At 36.6% G+C, this 21013-nt stretch overlaps 4 protein-coding genes across 9 annotated transcripts; 2 read left to right on the plus strand and 2 right to left on the minus strand.

Moving 5' to 3' along the window:
* Positions 1 to 300: 300 nt before the first annotated feature.
* On the plus strand, positions 301 to 2115 carry LOC117613592 (probable inactive poly [ADP-ribose] polymerase SRO2). The gene is made up of 4 exons (XM_034342195.1): positions 301 to 1021; positions 1158 to 1396; positions 1499 to 1656; positions 1748 to 2115. The coding sequence occupies exons 1-4, from the start codon at positions 537 to 539 to the stop codon at positions 1877 to 1879; spliced, it is 1014 nt and encodes a 337-aa protein (XP_034198086.1). The 5' UTR covers positions 301 to 536; the 3' UTR covers positions 1880 to 2115.
* A 516-nt stretch (positions 2116 to 2631) lies between these two features.
* On the minus strand, positions 2632 to 8937 carry LOC117615660 (serine/threonine-protein kinase BLUS1-like). Of its 4 annotated transcripts, none has more exons than XM_034344785.1 (20): positions 8679 to 8937; positions 8296 to 8514; positions 7934 to 8188; positions 7425 to 7549; positions 7273 to 7317; positions 6632 to 6713; positions 6174 to 6242; positions 5930 to 6100; positions 5766 to 5831; positions 5582 to 5650; positions 5349 to 5443; positions 5005 to 5262; positions 4273 to 4322; positions 4111 to 4163; positions 3694 to 3813; positions 3574 to 3616; positions 3422 to 3471; positions 3234 to 3295; positions 3094 to 3145; positions 2632 to 2884 (listed from the first exon to the last, which is right to left on the minus strand). In XM_034344785.1, exons 2-20 carry the CDS (start codon positions 8467 to 8469, stop codon positions 2846 to 2848), a joined length of 1878 nt encoding a protein of 625 aa, XP_034200676.1. In that variant the 5' UTR covers positions 8470 to 8514; positions 8679 to 8937; the 3' UTR covers positions 2632 to 2845. The 4 variants fall into 4 exon arrangements, with proteins under 4 accessions (XP_034200676.1, XP_034200675.1, XP_034200678.1 ...); XM_034344784.1 differs by having other exon boundaries at positions 4111 to 4166; XM_034344787.1 differs by lacking the exon at positions 5005 to 5262.
* Positions 8938 to 11484: 2547 nt separating this feature from the next.
* Positions 11485 to 12757, plus strand: LOC117616578. The gene has a single exon (XM_034345936.1). It carries the CDS (start codon positions 11602 to 11604, stop codon positions 12538 to 12540), a length of 939 nt encoding a protein of 312 aa, XP_034201827.1. The 5' UTR covers positions 11485 to 11601; the 3' UTR covers positions 12541 to 12757.
* Positions 12758 to 13482: 725 nt separating this feature from the next.
* LOC117616660 (AMSH-like ubiquitin thioesterase 2) lies at positions 13483 to 17390 on the minus strand. Of its 3 annotated transcripts, none has more exons than XM_034346042.1 (10): positions 17170 to 17390; positions 16658 to 16708; positions 16271 to 16308; positions 15864 to 16158; positions 15670 to 15759; positions 15182 to 15244; positions 15009 to 15083; positions 14863 to 14925; positions 14324 to 14376; positions 13483 to 13959 (listed from the first exon to the last, which is right to left on the minus strand). In XM_034346042.1, exons 3-10 carry the CDS (start codon positions 16291 to 16293, stop codon positions 13785 to 13787), a joined length of 837 nt encoding a protein of 278 aa, XP_034201933.1. In that variant the 5' UTR covers positions 16294 to 16308; positions 16658 to 16708; positions 17170 to 17390; the 3' UTR covers positions 13483 to 13784. The 3 variants fall into 3 exon arrangements, with proteins under 3 accessions (XP_034201933.1, XP_034201934.1, XP_034201932.1); XM_034346043.1 differs by having other exon boundaries at positions 16258 to 16308; positions 17170 to 17384; XM_034346041.1 differs by having other exon boundaries at positions 16271 to 16380; positions 17170 to 17384.
* Between the last annotated feature and the right edge of the window lie 3623 nt (positions 17391 to 21013).

Raw genomic sequence — 21013 nt, forward strand, 5'->3', positions numbered from 1 at the left:
GGTCAGATTCCTAATGGCTTTAGGAAACCAAATCCTACTAGGAGTAGGAAAAACTTGCTTTGGAAGTAAGCGAAAGAAACAACCCACGTCTCGCATGACCGGCATTGAATTCTCAAATTTACCAAACCACCCTCCAATCTTTCGACGAAATACCTATAATACCCCTGTCAAGCATAACGGTCATTTGTCGGGCGAGATTCGTAATCTGCACAGGGGCAATTTTGAAACTCAATCTTATTCCTCTAGGCCACGAAAGTTTCCACCGCCAGAGACCTATAAATACAAACTGCTTCACGGCAACTCTGCCTCCTCATATCATCAAAACCGCCTCTCAAAGGAATTTGAAATCCAAAAGCATCACAGAGTTCTCTCTCTATAAATATCTGCTGGACAAATATCCTCAGAGATCTTGATCTTGAACCCTTTCTTGCTTCAGAAATCTGCACCTTCGTTTGTTCGTAGTTTCGGTTTACAGAATTATTGTAATATCAATTCTCGTTGATCCAAATAGCTTAGTTTTTAAGTTTGCAGCAGAGATGTCGGCCAATCAAAGCGATTTTGAAGACCAAGTCTCAATGACTGTTGATGATGACGAAATTTCGGGTTATGAGTCCGATTGCGGCGATTCCAATTCCGCTGTTTCGGATCGGTTTGATGTTTTCACTCGGAACGGGATGATCCGGTTGGAGGAAGAGAATTCGGCGCATGACATCATCAAGACGTGCTTTCTTTCGGGCATGGGTTTCGCTGGAGGAGACACCAATCTTGTGGCCATACACAAGAACGTGAGCTCTGATTTGACAAGACAAGCGAGGTTTGAGTCGTTCAAGATTTTCTCTAAGGCGGTGGCTCAGAAATGTGGTGGGAATGCCAACGTTAAGTATGCTTGGTATGGTGGATCAAAAGATGAGCTTTGTGAGATTTTGGTTCATGGATTCAGTCGGTGCAGAGAGCCTGCCCCAAATGAACAATCTTATGGCGTCGGCGTTCATCTGATTAGTCCTGTCTTTGCTTATGATGGGTAAGTTTGATATGGTTTTTAATTTTCTCTGTAGTTTTATTAGCACCCATTTCTTGTTTCTGGTTGGTCTTTGAGAAAGCAGAGAACTTTAAAGATTTTGAAATTTTATTAAAGCATTCCTTGACCACTGTTACAGTGCATTGTCATCAGCTGTTGATGAAAGAGGGCTAAGGCACATGCTACTGTGCCGTGTGATATTGGGGAAGATGGAAACGGTGGCTCCAGGTTCGAAGCAATCTCATCCCAGTTCCAAGGAGATGGACACTGGCGTGGACAATCTTCAGTTTCCTAGAAGATATGTTGTGTGGAGTGCTTACATGAACTCTCACATTTTTCCTGTTTATGTGGTCAGCTTCAAGGCTCCTAGCCCAAATGGTTAGTACTTTTATTTTGAATTTTGAATTGGTTGCTTTTGCTTTCTCTGCTTATATGAACAATTGGAGATTTTGGGTTTTAACTTTGAGTTGGTATGTTCAGTTGTCTCAGGCATTCAACCAAGTATTCAACCAAGGCAGGCGAATACTTCAAAACCCACATCACCATGGGTGACTTTCCCTGCTCTGATGTTCACGCTTGCGAAGTTCTTGCCTCCTTCTAAAATGCTATTGATTGTCAAATGTCACAACGAATTCAGAGTAAGTATCATGGTATTTCTGTTTCTTTTATGTCAATCTTCATGGCAGTTTGATTCATTATTTGCTTATGTGTGTATCGGATTGATTGCAGGCAAAGAGGATTTCGCGTCCACAGCTGATACGGAAAGTGAGGCAGATAGTCGGTGACAATTTGTTGATCCAAGTGATTAAAGCTTTCAGAAGCAAGAGCCTCCATCCGGCCAGTGCCAAGAGAACTGTGTAACGCTGGTGTAGTTCTTTGTTCAGCAAGAAGCCTCGGCACTTTAGTTTTCTTTCTTTTGGATACAAAGATTAGATATGGTTTTTGAACACCCAACCCAAAGGTTTTTCCTATTTTTTGTCCATGTTAGCAAAAATTCAAACTGGATTCAGAGTCTTCTTCTTCATTGCATCAATTCCCGTTGATTGCTCTGTAATGAACTCCAAAATACAAATTCAAATTGGTTTCTGGTTCTTCTCTGTGACTGAATTTGAGAAAGTGCATATTGGGCTTCTTCATCAGTGTGAATGCTGTTTCTGTTCACAAGTGGCCAGTTTCTTTTTTTTATGGCGTAAATAGGATAAGCCCAAACAAAACGAGAGGGCTTGGCAAGCAAGTGGCCGCTTTCTTTATGTTGACTTTTGTGTCGTCTCTTTGGCCGGCTGACAATAACTCAATTTCTTGTTAAGCAAGGTTTCTACCTCGTTTTTATAAATTAATTATAATTAATGTACTTTTAATTTATTATTATTATAATAAAACGTTTACTTTTTTATATTTTATTCATTACAAAATAAAAAGATTCAAATGTTTTGTTTTTGGCAATAGAGAGCGAGAATGGAGATGAAACAAAAAATGTGAATAAAAAAATGTCAACAAATACTAAAAGCCTATAAAACTAAAAAGCACCTGGACTGTTGTTGCAACAGGGGCATTACTGCAAAACCCATTCTCATTGGGTACGAGTTTCATGAATTATATTTTTAGCCAACGAGGAAAACCGAATGCTCAACTTTTTTTATTAGATAAACTCAAAAGATTAGTTTGCAGAAGAGTTTTTATACATATCGACTGTTTACAATAATGTATGACATCGAAAATTTACGTACACGAAAAATCGACTGCCAATATATACAGAGCGAAGCTTTTTCCTAACAAGAACCAAATATAAAATCGTCTTCTGTGTAAGGAAGGAAGGCCTCACAACTTCTACTCCTTATCAATCACAGCACTTAATTGCCCTTCCAGCTGTGTAACAAAAACACAACTAAAATCAATTTAATAAAACTCCTCTTTGCACACTGTTACTAGTGAACCTTTTTCCCACAACTAATAACTTAAAATCAATCAACTCCAAATAAATTATTCACATATACCACGCAGGCTTTAATTATGGAAAACATATTAACACGGTGTGCGGAAATAATCAGGCAAAAGTCTGGTAATAGGGTACAAACCTTGGCATTTTTCATCTTCTGTATCCGCAACTCTTCAACTAGTTTGTCGATTCTGATAAGAGTGCCAAACAAGATTTCAAACAAGATGATTTATCAAATGGATATGCTTATTGGAAATGCATAGATGGAATCTCACATACTTGTTTTGAATACCAATGACATGATACTCTAAGACTCTCTCTCTTGCAGAAGCCAGAGACATCTGCAACAGCATGACAAAATAATCAACATAAGTATGTCTGGACTCTGGAGTATACTAACTGCAAACTACACCTCGTCTTCTCTAACTTCATGTATAGGTTCAGAAGCCCAATAAGATAACTAATACCTGCATGTGCTTATTATTGGTTACTGCCTCCGCTAACTCCGTATGATTGCCTTCCATTGAGCAAATTCAAGCAAAATGTTAAGATACAGAATACAAGAACATCATTGTTTATAAATTCCCAAAAATATTACTGGAAGTAACAAGGGCACTACCAGTGATTTGATCTACAACTTCAACCAATCTCATTGTTTCTTCCTGTCAGAATTTAAAATAATCAGAACACCACAGCACAATTTCTCAGGTAGATGAAAGAAAAGTTATTTGATGCGCACCCTTTGCCTGGCATTTTGCTGCAAAATACAATGCAGCGAAGGAAGAATGGAGGCGGATGTACTAACTATAGAATTTGCTGATTCTCCAAAATATGGGATAGTAATGCCATTTGGAGCGACCTGAACAAAAAACATATTAGAAATGATCACAAAAATACCGCTATCACATAAATATCCCAGAACAAAACAATCATTTACTGAATATTAAGATTTAAGGGGACAGAAGAAGACGAGTTTGGGTTATACTGGAGAAATGCTTATAGAAATAGATAGATTAATTAATCAAAGGCTCTCTAGATGTGTGGTGAAACTTCAATTTTTCCCTCAATCATCTGCAGATCCCATATAAACCATAAATGGAAAACAACATCGTCTGTCTTTCATGATAACTTAAGCAACCAATATATGCTAGCAAACCTTAGGACTGGACTCTGGCACTGTTAATTTGAATCGCCCCTTAAATGCAGTCTCTGCTACCAAAAAAAGAAAGTTACAAAGATTTTAGGCTACGAAATAGAAACATTCAAGTTAAACAAGAAGGGATGTGAACTAATGATATAGATAGCAAAATATGCATACCATGTAAAGAACTACTATCATATCTCTTCTGATGACGTGTCACGTGATCACTGCACAAGATGGATAAGCATATTTGAGAAATCCCTCGGTTAACAAAATCAGAATATTGCACTAGCCTTTAATATCTAAATCAGTTTTCTAGGAAGTAAAAGAAATAATCAAATTAGAAATTAATAAACTTCTAAACACGACGGAAACAGCACACATCTAGGTAAAGGGAGAAAAAAATTATGGTATGTGAGATTTCCTAAAAGCATTTGAAAGAAGTTGTATTCACATGAGATTGCATTAAAAAACTTAACAAATAAAGATCTTATGCATACAGCAATGATCTTTTTAATTATAAAAAAAAAAAATATATCAGCTAAACCCATTGAATTACACACAACAAAAATGTCACTTCAAATCCAATAGGTAATAGAAAAATAATTTGTCCTGTGCACCCAACATATGTGCACTTAAAATCTAGTAACCCTTAACCAGTGGATAAGGAGATCCTTGGCAAAGTTTTGTTCAATACACTTTCTTAGAAGTTACACCACAATCATCCACATATATTAGTTGATGCAAGACAGTTCAAAGACTGCATATACATAATCGATTCAAAATTTGATACTCCGTACTTATGAATAAACCAGTGGAAATATCAAGAACTGGAAAAATTATGAAATTGATGAACGTTTGCTTTAAAACAAGGAAAATATTTATAAGTAACCGGAGTTCTGAACTTGCCTGCCCTCATCAGCACTCACAGAAGGGGAATTATCAACTTTTAATGGAGGTAAACTGCTTAAAAACTTTGGATCTTCAGAATTAACATTTCTTAGTAACGAGCAACTTTTTTCCAAATTATCAAGTCCAGAATAGCTACTCTCTTTTCCTTGTACTGAAGGTGATAAATCAACAATTTCTTCAATTTCGTTGGGGCTGGAATGTTTCCATTCTGATCTACTAAAATTGAAACTATCTACATGTGCATTAATGGGATCTCTGCATGCAAATTAGCACATTATCAATACCCCCTTAGATAGTGTAGATTTTGCAGAACTAAGCGATTTAACCTTTCTCCCAAGCACCTGTCCGTTACATCAGCTGAGTTACCAAATTCACCCCTATGTTTGCAGCTCCAGTCTTGGTTTTCTGCAATGGTGATGCCATCATCATCTTCAATCTAAACACAGAGAATAGTGTTCATAAGAGTGTGAACTGCACTAAGTTCTACAATCAACCACTCTTAGTGTCTTGCAGATCATTCCACAAAGGAAAAAGAAAAGACATATATACATATCAAGAACAATGACCTACTCACAAGAGCAGCCTGTCTTTTCAAATCCTCTAGATCAAAATTCCATGCGCTGATCCCTCGCATATACTCTTGCTGCAATAAACAAAAGTTATTAACTGTATACACCATTTGAATTTAAAAGAAGCAATACAGACTATGAACCATTTTGAATTTAAAAGAAATATTACAAAATAAGGTTATCCATTACCTGTGATAAATGGTCTTTGTCACCATATATAGCCTCATTTTGTGCAAAGACCTCAGCCTCTTTTTGCTGATAAAGAGAAGGCACATCAAAACACTTACAAACTAAGAGTACTGGACAGTAGAATTTTTATGAAAACTGTAAAAATCTGAAATGAAGATTCCAACCTTCAACATCCTAAAACGATCCCCAAGGGGGGAAAGGCCGTCAAGAATTGTCCGAGCTATAAATTCCTTATTATGTGCATGTTTAAAGAAACGGTGCTTCAAAAGCTTTTCTGCAGTAGGACGCTTCTTCGGATCCTTAACTAAGCAGGCAGCTACTATCTCTTTAAATGACTACAAGTGAAAATCAAGTTTAGAGCAGCATGTAAAAACAGTGACTTTATAAAGATTATCACTGGAGTCGCACCTTTGAAAATTTCTTGTCCCTTTCATAGTCAAGGCCAGGAGGAGCATTTTGTAAGGTCATTAACAAAACCTACAATAGCAATAATATAGGCATACCACAAACCAAAGTTAATAAAAACAATGATTTCCCCTAAGAAAAGAAAGGCACAATTTTGAGCTAAGTACATGAACTAAATATGAAGGGAAACCATGACCAATGGAATTACTCCAGGACATGGCAAGCACATGCCTTCCATAAATAAAAATAATACAAACAGACAAGGACATGCTAAAAAAGTGTATTGAAAAAGAACAGTAAGATAGATGTTTTTAATACAAATGTGCATGATACGAACAGAGTCTTAGCAAGAATTTCGTCAGTTTTGTTTATAATTTAAAGAAACTTCACTGTACAGCATGTCCAAGATTTAATAGCTCCATGTCCCATGCAATTTAACTTCAACGAGTCATGAGATTTACCTTCATTGGTGGATACTTTGAAAATGGAGCATGACCATGAGCAAGTTCTAGTGCTGTTATCCCAAATGACCAGATGTCTGCTCTGTTTGGATATGAAGGTATTTTAGTTAGATGATATGCTTAAAAATGCCACCAAGTTTCAATGACAAGTGAAACTTAGAGATAGCCCAATGATAATGAAATTCAAGGTCATTAAACATACACATCAATGAATATTCTTGCATGATTGGAAATAAATACATTCATAGCATCAGAATATGAACAACCGGTCCAGAGCTAATATACCTCACCTTGTAAAATGAGCTTAAACTTTCACGCTTTCGTTTACTGGTTTTTTATTTATACACATGACAGACGCACAAAGACACGTAGAAGAGAGAGAGAGAGAGAGAGAGAGAGAGAGAGAGTGTGTGTGTGTGTGTGTGTGTGTGTGTGTTAAGCATCCATGTTAAGTTTTATGGAATGTAGATACAGGAAGTACACAGAATGTGTTATTATACTTTCAGCAGGGAATTCAGGTATAAACTGCCAAATATTTAAATAAAAGTGGTTGATTAGGTTTTTTGGTAATTGATTTATTAGTCTATACTATACAGATATTAATTACCAGAGTACCAACTGTAAACGAATTAACCACTCACTTAAAGTCATATCCATGCAATTGCTGCATAACTTCCGGAGCCATCCTGTGGAAAAATGGGGTTAGACAGCAGACTCGAACATAATATGCTTTGGAAAGAACTCCATATAGTCAAATAGACAATATCAAGATAGGGAAGGTCCAGGCCACCACCAGCAAGGAGTTCCAACAAATGTTTTTCTTGCATGTTGTCTATTGCCAGTATCAAACAAGCTCGCTGAAACTCCAAAGTCCGCTAACTTAACTGCACCTTTTGTATCAACAAGTATATTGCCAGCCTGTAAATGATAGGGTTAAAAGGTTATATATCATGTTAACCCTAATCACAAGCCAATTCGAAAGTTAGCGGAAACCAGCTTTTCACCCAAAATTAATAGGATAAATTTGGTAAACTCGGTTTAATAGAGAAATTATACAAACATACATAGGTGTGCAAATAAATGCACTTATTAAAGTTTAAACGAATGTATAATGTATTGTTACCAAAAAGAATCTACAATGTATCAATGCAGCTACTCATGGCCAGCCCTAAATGGAACACTTGTAAAACAAGCACACAAATGCAAATAGTTGTAAGCTAAAGCAAATAAGCTAGTCTTACAAATGAACCCAAATGAAGAAATCAATAAGGCCACAACACAATACCAGGCTGACTGACATACCTTAACATCTCTATGAATATGGCCATGGGCATGTAGATAAGCAATGGCTTTGAGAACCCCATGCAACAATGTAGCAATAACGGGCTGTTCGAAACCATCAGGATGAGCAGATTTCATAATGTGGAGACATGACCCAGCAGCCATGTAAGGCGTGACAATCCAGAGGCTCCTGGAAGCAGTGAAAGAGCAGTGTGCCTTGAGCAGATTTGGATGGTCAAGCAAGATCATGGTTTGTACTTCTCGACGAATAACATCCTGGTGGGTGTGGGTGTAGGTGAAATTGCGAATGACACAAAAATCATAAATGGGTCCAAGCAAAAAATGAATGGGAAGTTGATGAAGGAGTAGAAAAAGACAAATACCAAGTCATTGTTGCATTTCTCCAAGTCCAGAACTTTGATGGCGACGATTATATTAGGTGGGATGCAGAGAGCTCTGTAGACAGTGGCGCTCACGCCTTGACCCACTTCTTCGTACAACGTGTAGTCTTTGGGGTCTACTGGAAAGTTCTTTTTGGGTGAATATTCCATGGTCATTTTTGCTGTAGTAGTACGTCATCAACATTCAACACCCTCCCTCCTCTTTGCTCCCCACAAATTAATCACACACACACAAAACAAGAACGAAAAAAAAAAACCCAAATTCATTTGCTAAATTAAACACAGCAATAAAAGCGAATTTATGGTTGATGTTGTATTGAGTTGAGAAAATATTGAAGGAAACAACGGGAGAAATTGAAACTTACAGCAGGAAGCCCTAGGAAGGCTAGAAGGTTAAAGAGGAAGAAGAAGAAGAAAAATGGGGGAGATTAAGATTATAATATAAGAGATGAATCCAATGATGTGTTTCGGCGAATCCGCCAAGAGATCTACTAGAGTCTGTGAGGGTTTGTCTCTTGTGCTTCCTCAAACGACGACTCTCTTTCTCACTCACTCTTTGTCTGTGACTCACACCGCTTCGGTGAAACAGAGAGATATTATTTTGCAGCGATTTTTAAAATTCAATTAAAGAATTTTTGTGAGTGTAAATTATTTTGCCTATTTCTTCCTTATTTGTTGCCTCTTCGTACTAAAGAAAATCACTATTTAGCTGTTTGCAGCCAAAAAAAAAAAAAAAAAAAAAAAAAAAATTCAGGGTTGTCTCAATTCTCAACAAAAATGGAAAAATGCTGCGCTTTTTTCTTTATTTTCCTCGGGCTTTTCCTTCTTCCCACCAACCAAGTACCTGCCTTCTTCATCATTGGGCCTGAAATCTTGAAGTTGGATTGGGCCCCTCTGTCATTTTAGTTCCAATATCTACGGACCCAACTCACCCCAAGTTTGTAACAATTAACACTTTTTTTTAAGTCTGATGGGATTCCTTTGATAAACCATATCATGTTTCACAGATACTAATCTTTGTTTTACAATACAACTTGTCTAAATGGCCTATAGTCGAGTTGTTATTTTTTATTATAGTGTTTCAAGGTTTAGCTTAGCCTAAAATTTAACCGTCTATGATCTATCTGTAGTCCTATTTTGAAATCGTGAGTTCGTCTTTAGATGTAATATTCTAAATTTATCTAATATAAAAAACTAGAAAATTGAACTCGAATGCAAGACAGCTAACGGACACACTGCCCATCCCTAACTTACATCTGCACTAATCTACATATATATATGTGAAATCATTAGGAAAGAGGTAGATTGAAATCTCATATTTAATTAGGTATGGAACTAATTACTCACTACTAATACTACAACCTATCTCAACCTGTGTATTAATAGGAGACATGTGTTAGGGTAGTTGAAATGTAGGGGTAGTGTTTTTTCTTTTTGACCTTTTAAACATTTTGTTTATTTTATATTTTCCCATAATACCCCTCTAAATTCTTAATTTGTTATGTAGTTTGTAGGATGTGTTTTGGTAGGAAGCGTGTGATGGATGATGACTCTCCATCCATGTAAAAGTCAGCTAGCTGGATATTGGAATCTTCTTTTTCATCCTCAGAATGTTTGACCACAAGAAGATTCTTCTTGTGCTTTTGCTGCGCCAAACTAATTGCTTTGGTTTGCTTTGGTACCTAGGAAGTAGTAAACGGGCTGCTTTGTCAATTACTCGCTGTACCCCCTCCTACAAGTCCAGAATGTCGGATTTGTCGAGAGGGGACATTGCCTGCCTCGCAAGACATCCATCCAGGTCCAGCCTTAAGGAATTGAATTGACCCAGTCGGGGTCCAAACCTTAATTATATATATCTCCTTTAATTAACTCCGATTAATTAAGGGCTAAGTGAGCTGTTCATTTCCACGTTCAGCGTTGTTGATCATCATCATGCAAAGCTAAAGCTAATAAGACAGACAGCAAAAGGAATTTTCCTTTGACTTGTGCCTTAATAATTTATGATGACGCCTTCCCTCGTGAGTCGTGACCTTAATTAATAATCATTTCCTTAACTTAATCCATAAGAGAGTTGATTAATTAGCAGCAAGTAGCCATCTAGAATGATTGGAATTTCAAACTCTTACCATTAAATAGCAAATACAGCACGACCAAGTTTAGATGTTGAACTTGTTCATTCTCATTTTTGTGGTTAATGCTGAAAATGGGAAGTTCCAGAATAACTTGGCAACGTAGCATGCAAGCACAGAATCCACAAGGCAGATCATGACGTACGCTTTATTTCAATCCTTCATCTCATCCAAATATCCACATATGAAAATGATTCCTTTAAATCTAGGCAGGCATTGAGGGAGGTAGAAATTGACAGTGGAAAAAAGCAAAAGCCAAAGTGTATTGTTGAGATTACAAGATATTAACTTCCTCCATTAAAAGTTTGTCAATTAAATTATTCATAGATGAACTTTTTACCTATAATAAAGATATATACGAGATCTCTTCTGGATAAGTAGAATCAACAAAGTGCTTGAATTGAAACGGTTGTTAATATCATCCGCCCGCAATTAGACTTTTTCTGGTTTTCTATTCTTCCCCAGAAAACTTTCTTCCCAAGTTCCTGAATCCTGACTCACCCATGAATTTTATTATTTTTTTTTTCGATACTCAATTTTTTATTATTATTTATTTATGGATTTTGTGGTGACTGACGGTGACGGATGTAAAGAATAAAGTAATGGTCCCTTTAATTGCCATGCAAGTCATAAGCCCAATCACATAAGCATTCATTTACTTCACCCATGACGTGTCTCTGCCTCCTCTCCCCACCCAACTCTTTTAATACACCCCGCTTGACTTTTTAGACTCATCTCCCAACCCCACCCAAAGTCAGCCTATCCCGCGCGCGGGTGAGCAGAGCTGAGCAAAAATACCAGTCTTATTCTAATTTTACTTTAACACCCCTGCATTTGGTATTTGGCCTCTTACATTCTACCAAATTCATCACAAGTGGATGCTCCAACACCAACCGCGTGGTATGAACACGTGTACGGTGTGAAACCGAGCTTCCCAAGTCTCGAGTTCCCACCGACCCTCTAAAACGTACCCTCGTCCCCCACCCATATTTGGTGGGTCCACCCGCCAATATTGCCCAGCCTCTTATATATTCCAACTTCATTTCTTTTTCCTCAACACCAAAACTCTCTCTCTCTCTCTCTCTCTCTCTCTTTTTGTAGTTTCAAGCATCAAACCCTCAAAAACCCCAAACTGTCTATACGATTGAACAAAACGAAAATGCAAGCGGTTTCGGTGCTGTCTTTGTCTCCCAGCTTCAATTCGTACGATTCGAAGAACGAATTTGAATACGCGCAGCTCTCTGCAAATTTCAGCTCCAAGCTCAAAATCGCTGGTTCCGGTAGCGATTTCGAATTCAACGACACTAAACCCGCAGCTTTAGATAACGAGAAGGATAAGCCGGAAACGGAAGAGAGCGAAGGTGTTCAGAACGCCGACGCCGGTGGTGATTGCTTGAAGAACGAAGATGAAGACGATTTCTCTTTCGTCTGCACCAACCCCGACGGATCGCCGATTTCCGCCGACGATATATTCCAAAATGGCCAGATCCGTCCGGTGTACCCAATTTTCAACCGGGATCTCCTGTTCGCCGATGCCGACGACGGCGATTCTTCCAGAGCCAGAGGGGCTGCCGCTTCGTCTTCCTCTCTGCGTCCGCCATTGAAGAAGCTCTTCTTCGAAGAGCGGGATACGCCGTCGTCCTCGGCTTCCGAGTCGGACGAGCTCGAAGGAGTCCCCGAAGGAACGTACTGCGAGTGGTCGAGGAAGACCGTGGTAGTTGCGCCGGAGCTCAAAAACAAGAGCAATTCGACGGGTTCGTCGAAGCTGTGGAGAGTCAGAGACTTGAAGCTCCGGAGCAACAGCGACGGGAAAGACGCGTTCGTGTTCCTGAACCCTAATTCGACGACGACGAGCCCAAAGCCGAGCCAGGAAACGGCCGACAACAAGAGCGGCGCTAAGATTGTGAAGACGGTGGAAAAGGTTAAGGGGAAGGCTAAGAAAGCCGAAACGGTGTCGTCGGCGCACGAGAAGCATTACGTGATGAACCGAGCGAAGAAGGAGGGGGATAAACGGCGGTCGTACTTGCCGTATAGGCAGGATCTGGTTGGGTTCTTCACCAATGTGAACGGCTTGAGCAGAAACGTTCATCCTTTCTGAGGACTCACCCGTCATTAACCATTTATTTATTTATTTTTGTTTACGTTTTGGAGTTTTTTCATTGATTAATTAATTAATTAATGTAAATTATTGGAGACGGATAAAATGGTGTTTTCCATTAATTTTAGGGGTGCTAAAATGCAGGTAGGAACCGCAATATATGTATATTTTCTTTTCAAAGGAACGACGCGATATTAGATGTGGTGAGTTCTTGAATTGAATTATAAAAAAAATTCTTCTTCTTAAATTTACAAGGAAAATGATGAAATCATTACTTTATTTCTTATTTAATTTTCTGAAAAACAGACGGCACCTTTCGTAGAATCGAATACAACCAAAGATAAGATTAGGGTTATTGTCAAGGTAGCAAAATGTTAAAAATACAATTCCGACAAAGCAAAAGGCAGAAGGTTCCCATTCCTACCACTTGATCATTTCACTTCCATACCAATAATTTAATTAAACATGAGCGGTGGGCAGATTAGGACCTAAATAAATCAAGCAATATTTGATTAAACAAAGTGGCCTCTCAACTTGGTTACCATTTCCTTCCCAATTCCCTCACGCATTCTCACCATATTTTTTTATACAAGCCATATTGGAGGAGAGGGAAATCGAAACTTAAGATCTCAAATGCGATGCAGGCTCTCTTAATCACTTGAGCTACAACAATTCCCTTCAATTCTCACAAGAAAAAAAAAATTAAAATTAAAAAAAACATGAGAAGCCTTTGTTTGAGTGCAGATGCTTTTGCCAACCAGATTAAACAAGGATGGTACTAGTTGTCCAGTACTATCCAATACAATTCAAGACTGGAGAATAGAAACCATAAGTAAGGACGGCTCAATAATGAAGGGTGGACTAGGACCAGTGCCAGTGCCACCGATGTTGCAGCATTATTGAACCCAGCAGAGTAAAACATTTACAGCGGGTCCAGAAAAGTTGGTTGAAACTCGAACATGATATTTATTGAGCATCAAAAGGTCAAAACTAAGCAAAAAGGCGCAGGTAGAAGTTAAGGACAGTAATTACCAGTTGCATGCAAAAGAGAAACACATTGAGACCCACAATTTGTTCTTCCTTGTTCTTTTTATTACTTTCAAAACGCTATTTACACTGGTTAATTATGCAGATACATTTTTTTTTTTTCAATCTGAATTATTAAATACCAACAACTTATTCCAAGCTCTGTTGCTACTTGATGTGTCGACAGTGTGAAAGTCTTGCATTTCTAAACAGGCATGTCAACGCAAGTCAAAGATTTCAAACCTCAGATTTGAGTTTGTGTAGACATTAGAGCAGTGCTCGTAAATGGGGCTCCCATCTGTGGTTTCTTTGTGAGGATGAAACCCTTGCTCTTGGCACTCTTTTAGGACACTCATCCCACCGGGGTCGGATAGACGAAATATTCCATAGCTCCTGGAAAAATCCCAACAATAAGTTTCTCAATATAGCTATGTGAAAAAGATGTTAATAGTTATTACCTGTAGAATTGAAACAAGTTGGTTTTGTTTGCATATGCAATGCTTCCCTTAATGTTGTGTTCTTACTAAGAACTTCTTAGAAGGTAGAGCATACTCAATTTTATGTATTTTCATGTGCTCGTACTTGCATTTTGAAAGATATACTTGCATATTCAACTGGCCTACTTAAGGAGTTTGTACTGGAATTCTTATACTTTTGAAGAGGCTCAACTTACTGGTCATATTTTCAAGGAAAAATGGTGAGCAGAGAATAATGAATTCACAAAGCATTACGAATGAAGCCTATCAGAGTTGCATACCTTGAGGTATCTGTCGGAGCCATGACAACAGCAAATGCCTCAGGTATCATAACCTGAAGATAAAAGATGGAAAAGGAGATGTTAGACTTCAATACGATAACAGGAACCAGAACTATATTAACATAATTACATGTAACATTTGCAGTCTTTGCAAATAAACTGATTGATGTGCGTAGTCCTTTGTTAAAGTGGAAAATAAAAAACCCCCAAAAGAAGGAAATTCAGAACTCTTAATCTTAAATAATCTTAAACAATGGACTGTATCTAACATTTTTATAGTTGTTCCAACAATTGTAAACATAGTGTTGAAATTCAGAACTCTTAATCTTAAATAATTGCATCCAAATGGATCGTAAAACTATATGAAACGTGCCAATATCAAAGGAAGTTAGTACAAGTGGATGTGATTTCAATGGATAACTTTCGAAATTTTCCTGTCATACTTCTGATGTGGTTATACTAGATATGATGAGAAAAGAACCAAACCCGTAAACATTCTTGATAATGACAGTGGCCTTCACACTGATTGAGTCAATTACCTGACATGAATAATGAGTGTGCAAATCCACTGATGACATGAAACATTTTTGAGAAGGATGTGTCTGAAAATAAACAGTTGACAAAGGTCAGAGTTCACGAAAAATGAATATTATTAATTACTTTAAAATAATAGGAAAATGCCTACATGGATCCATCCTACAGGGAAAAGTGATTGTTCGTTTTGTATGGAGAAAACTTCCTCGTCATTTGTCGCCTGGCACTTTCATATTTTGCAGTCAGCAGAAAACAGTAGTGAGATTACACTCAGTGAATGAAAAACAGACATACAAGACGAGTGAACTGCCAAAAGATACTTACAGAGTTGGAAGTGCATTCCTGTTTGGGTATGATCAGAGTTGTCACATAGAATGTTCCATTTTTCTATGGACACACAAGAAACAAATATATATTACCTTCAAGGAAATAATCACACTCTAATCTATTTCCACTTTCCTTTTATAACATTGAGAATAATTGTATAGCAAAGATCCAGAAACAATTTTGAACATGCAAACCGTGAGAAAGTGAGAGAGGTTTGGGTTTTGAATGAGATTGGGAGACAGAAGAAACTGCTTGAACATAGTAATGGAGACCTATGGAAGTGAGAATGTGTAATAAATAAAAGTACATGCCACAAAACAGCGAATGCCTAATGATCTGAAACATGTGTTTTTCAAAAGAAAATACTCCCATAATATAGTTGGGCCAATTGCTGGGCATTCTTATACTTGTAAACCTTACATATTTAACATATCTTACGCAAGAAACATATTGGTTTTAGAATCTAGGGAGAACATGAATCTTACCAGAAAGGCGCCAAGTGTCCCACATGTTTCTAGATCCTTCTCTGTATTGTCTTTAGCAAGCCCAAGGAAATCTTCCATTAAATTTGCTGACTGAAAAGGATTATACCAGTTAATTATCAGATATCTATACTCAACGTAGAAATATACCCATAAAATAGTCCCGAGTTACACATGGAAATGCAAAAAGTTCTTACAATATGTACATCTCGCAGGACCGTAGATGATGTTGATTGATTAGATGACTGTGATTGTCCATGCTCTGTATCGACTGTAATTTGTGAAATATTAGCACCTTGAGGCACACTTTCTGTGCAGGAGATTACAGGAGAAGGAGAGAACTGAGTAACAGTATGAACGGTGATGTTCTGACATTGGCTAGTTGTCTTCAAAAAATTTGAACCACAAAATTTACATGCGCAGAAACTACTGCCGGATTCCACTGAACACAAAGATGACACGCTAGCGTCTTCCTCATTGATGTTCATGAAGCTGTAAACAGAAAAGGAATTGATACTAAATTAACAAGAATTTGCATAAGAATGGTAGTTTTGCAAATTGTAAAAGGGTTCTCTGAAGTGGATATATTACTTGATATCTATACCTTTGACAACTTCTTTCTGCCATAGCACAACTTCCAACCTGAATGAGAGGAACTGCAGTCATAAGGACTCGAACCAAATTACAGAAGAGATGCTTTTTCCCCAAAACTTCCTGAACTCATTGTAAACTAATTCTCAGTGTTCCACCTTAATTTACAAATCATTATAGGAAATAAAGAAACAGCTTTTGTCATTCCAAAGGTGCTTTAAGAGCGCTAATAACCAAAAAAAAAGTGTTTTAGACATCATTGAAAGCTGTTAGTCTTAATGAAAACATTGTTTTGAAAACTTCATGTCACACAGTTCAAATTACATTAAATTTCAATTTCCAAACACCTTTATATGAGAGAGAACATAAAAAGAGAGGAATCTCAATTCTGTTTCTGTACCTTGTTATGAGAAATCTTTTCTTTTGTTGAATGCGCCAAGTAACTCCGTTGCTGAGAGTTAAACATCAGTCAGTCTGTTAATCCAAGTTACAAAATTTATGAAACTCCTTCGCTTCCCATTCGTGGTAAACAAAGAGAAAACAGTCATTAATTTGATGCACCTATAGAAAATATTACTAATTTTTATATTGAAAAATCTTCAGTTTGAACATGGGAGTATCCTCCTCAACTTTCAGTAACTTGTACTTTACTTGACTATAGTTTAGAAACCAAGAAGAAAACCATAGTTCCCAGCAAGGGAAAGACAAACATATATAGCCGTCTGTGAGTGAATGTTGACAGTAGTGAAAACAAAAGAGGAAAATAACTACAACCGAGGATAGTAAACAACCAGTATGTGTGAAGCCCTTTCTCAAATTTCCCAAAGAAAATTGGTGGCTGAATTAGTAGGGAAGATCACTGTCAAAACCAGAAATTGTTGATTGCCCACTAATTATAAAGGGAAAGGTTACCTGCAGTGCCTGTCAAGTATGGTGTATAGCTGGGAGACGAACTTGGAAGTTGGAGGTGAAATTTACGAGCTGTGTCTTTAGGATTTGAGCTTTGCATCCCTAGCTTGGGCAATGTAGCAGTTGATTTTCATTAACTTTTTTGTGTGTAAATGAACAACACGCGAGCACCCAAAGTGGTGCATTGACACCCACCACGCAAGCTGCCAGCACCGTCACACACGTAGGGGTGGGTGAGTGCGGTCCAGTGCACATCGGTTTCATAATCATCATATAGCTAAAGTTTACCAATCAAGCAGTTTACTGGATTTGAGGTATTCAATTAAGATTTTAGAAGAGTTTGTAAAAGTTTGGGAGTATTTAATATAGATTTTAATTTATTTTAAAAAAATACATTGAAATTTAAGTGTATTTAATTATGATTTTTTAGAAGTTAAACAAAGTTTAGGTGTATTCAAAAAGTCATTTATTTTGAAGGAATTAATGAGTTAACTAATTTTATTAGAATTTAAAGTGATAAGAGCATCCACAATGGACTCCCTAAACTACATTCTTAGACAAATTTTAGGGAGGATTTGAAAAAATGCAACTCTAACCATGCTCCCTATCCACCTCCTAAAATATGGAGACCTCTAGGAGCTCTTAAATCTGAGGAGAGAGAAAGGATTCTAGTGGCTCTCTATAAATTAATACTGCTTTATTTAATGAGTATTTCAAATATTTAATTAATGTTAATTATTTTTTAGATTATTTTTTAATAGAGATGGACTAATTAAAAAAGAGTTATAGTATTTATGACTCCCTAAACTAGAGAGCATGATTGAAGTTTAAATTTTATAGAGAGCTCCTAAAATAACTTTTATATGTTTTTAGCTAAAATTTAACTAAAAAATAGAGAGCATGATTGTGGATGCTCTAAGTAAATACAAAAGGCCCTAACAAATCTTATGTCAACCTTAGAAATTTTGAAGGTACTCTACCCCTTCCAATCTCTGAGCATGTGCGCTTCTCAAGTGGAGATAAAAAAAAAAATATCTTCTCTTTTTCTACTGCGCTTTCATATATGTATGATCTCTCATCGATAGTCTTCCTAATAGTAGTTGTTATTGTACATCATATATCATATATTTTTAATTCGATAATCTTTGAATGTGTGTTTCTCTTTTTCCCAATAGTTGATGTCGTTGTTATAAATAAAAGCCCCAATATCTTATCTTTGAGTAGTTGTTGGACATCATATATCGATGTACAGTAGCATCCCAATTATTTTTTTTTATACTTTTCCTTCTTCTCTTTTTATTTTTTATTTTGGTTGCTGTTATTTTTTATTTATTTTTGTACATCATATCATACTAGCCTCTCTGCACGCGCCTACAAGAATATTTTTTTTTAAATTAAAATTTTATTTTAGAATTAAAAAAAGATAATGGGTAGTTGTGTTCCATAAAAATAGAATCCATTATCTGATTTTTCTTTAATTTTAATTTTACCATGTTATCCTTATTTAATTCATAATTTCAATTCTTAATGTTTGGATTAACCAAGGGCATTTTCTGGTATTTTGAATGTTTCACCATTCTCTGCCTTTTGCTTTATATATATAGATATATGCTATAGCCTTCTTTATCGTTCTACAGGCATCCCTTTTTTTTAAATATATCTTTTCTGCCTTTTTCATATATTAGTTGTTTATAATGTTATATGTGCAATTCAGATTTTTGTTGCTATTAATGGAGATGGAAGAAGTAGACACAGTACTATGGAATGAAGAAATCAATGAAGAAAAAGAAGAAGAGGAAATGGATGACGAAGAATTAGAGAAACATTATTTTGAAACAATAAAGATATTGTTGATTGAAAAACAATAAACAGCCCCAAAAAACAGAAAATAAAGAAAATAGCATTTTAGAACTCTAATCAACTCTTTTAAAATTTATGATAAAACTCTAACAAACACCATTAAAATCAATCTAGGAATTCAATCAAACTCTATGTGGAGTTTATAGAAATCAATTGAATATTGAACTCTATAAACTTTATAATTCCATTGAACTCTTTTAAAATCTTAATTGAATAGATCCTCCTTAGACTTCTAGTACTAGTGGGATGAAACATAATACTGAAAAGTAACAACCTATAAGAAAATATTAGTGTAAAAAAAAGAAAAAAAAAGAAATGAACATGGTCAACGGGTCTAACTCAGTGAAAAAGGGCATTTTGCATACTAGTAGTAGTCTCATGTTTAAATCCCATGACAATGTATGTGAAAAAACTCCCTCCCCAATATCACTTGTATAAAAATAACAAAAACATGGACAGTTTTGATTTGGTTTATGCAGTTTTTAACTAAGCTAAATTGAACCAGTGCAAGTTCATTACACTTGGTTTGAAACTATTGCAAATAATGCGTGAAAAAGACCTATGAAAATATGTAAATAATATGTGAAATATACAATTTATTTTAGGCTTTTTGGTGTACGACTTGTCGTTTGTATTACATAGGTATGTATGATGAGTAGGACAGCAGGTAACATTATTCCAGAAAATTGTCGTGATTTTGTGGTTGGTTTTGGTAATTGGGATGAGGACACAAAATACATCTCTTTCAAAATCAATGGGTGCAGCCCCATGCCATGCCATACAATATACCAGGATTGGCCATCTAAAGATGATGATGATGACGGGCTCATTGGAGACTCATAACTAATATGAGATCCTCATTCCATAGAGATGGAAGGTCCCTACTTCACCTCTAGACGCTTTGCTTCCTTTATCCACCGGGGTAGGGCTGGGATGGGAATGTAGAGCTACCACCAAAGCTTCTACCTTTCTCTCTTTTTCTGTGTGTGTGTGTGTGTGTATATACACAGAGAGAGAGGGAGAGAGCATATAGGCAACATGGCTCGACTTTCGTGGCTGCTGCGAGTCTAACTTCCAAAAAGCAGCTCTTCTCAACCTCAGTTGACAGAGAAACGGGGCATGGCTGGAACGTTTCGAAGATGCTTGTTCTGTTGTACAACAGCAAAGGTCACGGTAAGATCTCCTCCAACTTTAAAGCTTTATTATTTTATTGCTTGAAGAAGATCGTATTAATATTAAAGCTCAACTCAATATAACAACCAATTAACATTTTGCAGAGCTAGCTAATTATATATTGACTTGGAACAATTTAGTAATCATAATTAAAACTGGTGCTGTTGCCTTTCAACTCTTTCACGAGCCAACTAAATTTTTTTGTTACTCAACGTGACTTAAGACTCGTGTATAAAATGGTTCGGTCACATAATATAACACGAAATAGAGTCAGATAAATATAAAATGTTTGTTTCTTAATTTATGGCAAGAACAATGCAAACTATGTATATTTTAATTATCATCTCGGGGACATGCCGCAACCATAGAAATGTTGTCAACTATAATTGAATATATGGACCAATTAAAGTTTTTGCAGTACGATTGGCAATTGCTAGCTAGCACGACTTAGGGTGAAGAAGATGGATTGGAACCTGCAAATACCAAGTACCAAGATGGATCTCTAAATTAAGATCCAAGCTTTACCTTTCACTTGTGTCTTGGTCTGCTTAATTATTAGTTATTTAATTAATTATTTGCAAATCCCCATATAATTTCATAAACCTAGCTTGAATCTATATAATTTTGGGTTCCTCTGCTTCTGCCCCGGTTATATCCAACGCCGGTGTAGACAAGGAACCCACTACCATACCATCCAATCAAACTTGTTTTTTGTTATTGGTGCTGATGCTTCTATAAAATAGTATAGAGGATAGCAAAACTATCCGAAACTCAAATGTGAGAGGTCATTCAATAAAACCTTATAAATTGTCTT

This window comes from Prunus dulcis, chromosome 1 (assembly GCF_902201215.1).
Source record: "Prunus dulcis chromosome 1, ALMONDv2, whole genome shotgun sequence".
NCBI lineage: Eukaryota > Viridiplantae > Streptophyta > Magnoliopsida > Rosales > Rosaceae > Prunus > Prunus dulcis.

Bases quoted from the DNA above. Each gene is read 5' to 3' on its own strand.
- LOC117613592 (XM_034342195.1), top strand. From the start codon at position 537: ATGTCGGCCAATCAAAGCGATTTTGAAGACCAAGTCTCAATGACTGTT. The intron at 1,022-1,157 runs GTAAGTTTGATA...CCACTGTTACAG, and splicing joins CCTGTCTTTGCTTATGATGG to TGCATTGTCATCAGCTGTTG. The intron at 1,657-1,747 runs GTAAGTATCATG...GATTGATTGCAG, and splicing joins AATGTCACAACGAATTCAGA to GCAAAGAGGATTTCGCGTCC.
- LOC117615660 (XM_034344784.1), bottom strand. From the start codon at position 8,469: ATGACCATGGAATATTCACCCAAAAAGAACTTTCCAGTAGACCCCAAA. The intron at 7,318-7,424 runs GTGGTGGCCTGG...ATTTTTCCACAG, and splicing joins TTTGTTGGAACTCCTTGCTG to GATGGCTCCGGAAGTTATGC. The intron at 6,714-7,272 runs GTGAGTGGTTAA...ATATCCAAACAG, and splicing joins TTGCATGGATATGACTTTAA to AGCAGACATCTGGTCATTTG.
- LOC117616578 (XM_034345936.1), top strand. From the start codon at position 11,602: ATGCAAGCGGTTTCGGTGCTGTCTTTGTCTCCCAGCTTCAATTCGTAC.
- LOC117616660 (XM_034346041.1), bottom strand. From the start codon at position 16,332: ATGACTGCAGTTCCTCTCATTCAGGTTGGAAGTTGTGCTATGGCAGAA. The intron at 15,084-15,181 runs GTAAGTATCTTT...AAAATATGAAAG, and splicing joins AGGAATGCACTTCCAACTCT to TGCCAGGCGACAAATGACGA. The intron at 14,926-15,008 runs GTAGGCATTTTC...GTTTATTTTCAG, and splicing joins TCCCTGTAGGATGGATCCAT to ACACATCCTTCTCAAAAATG.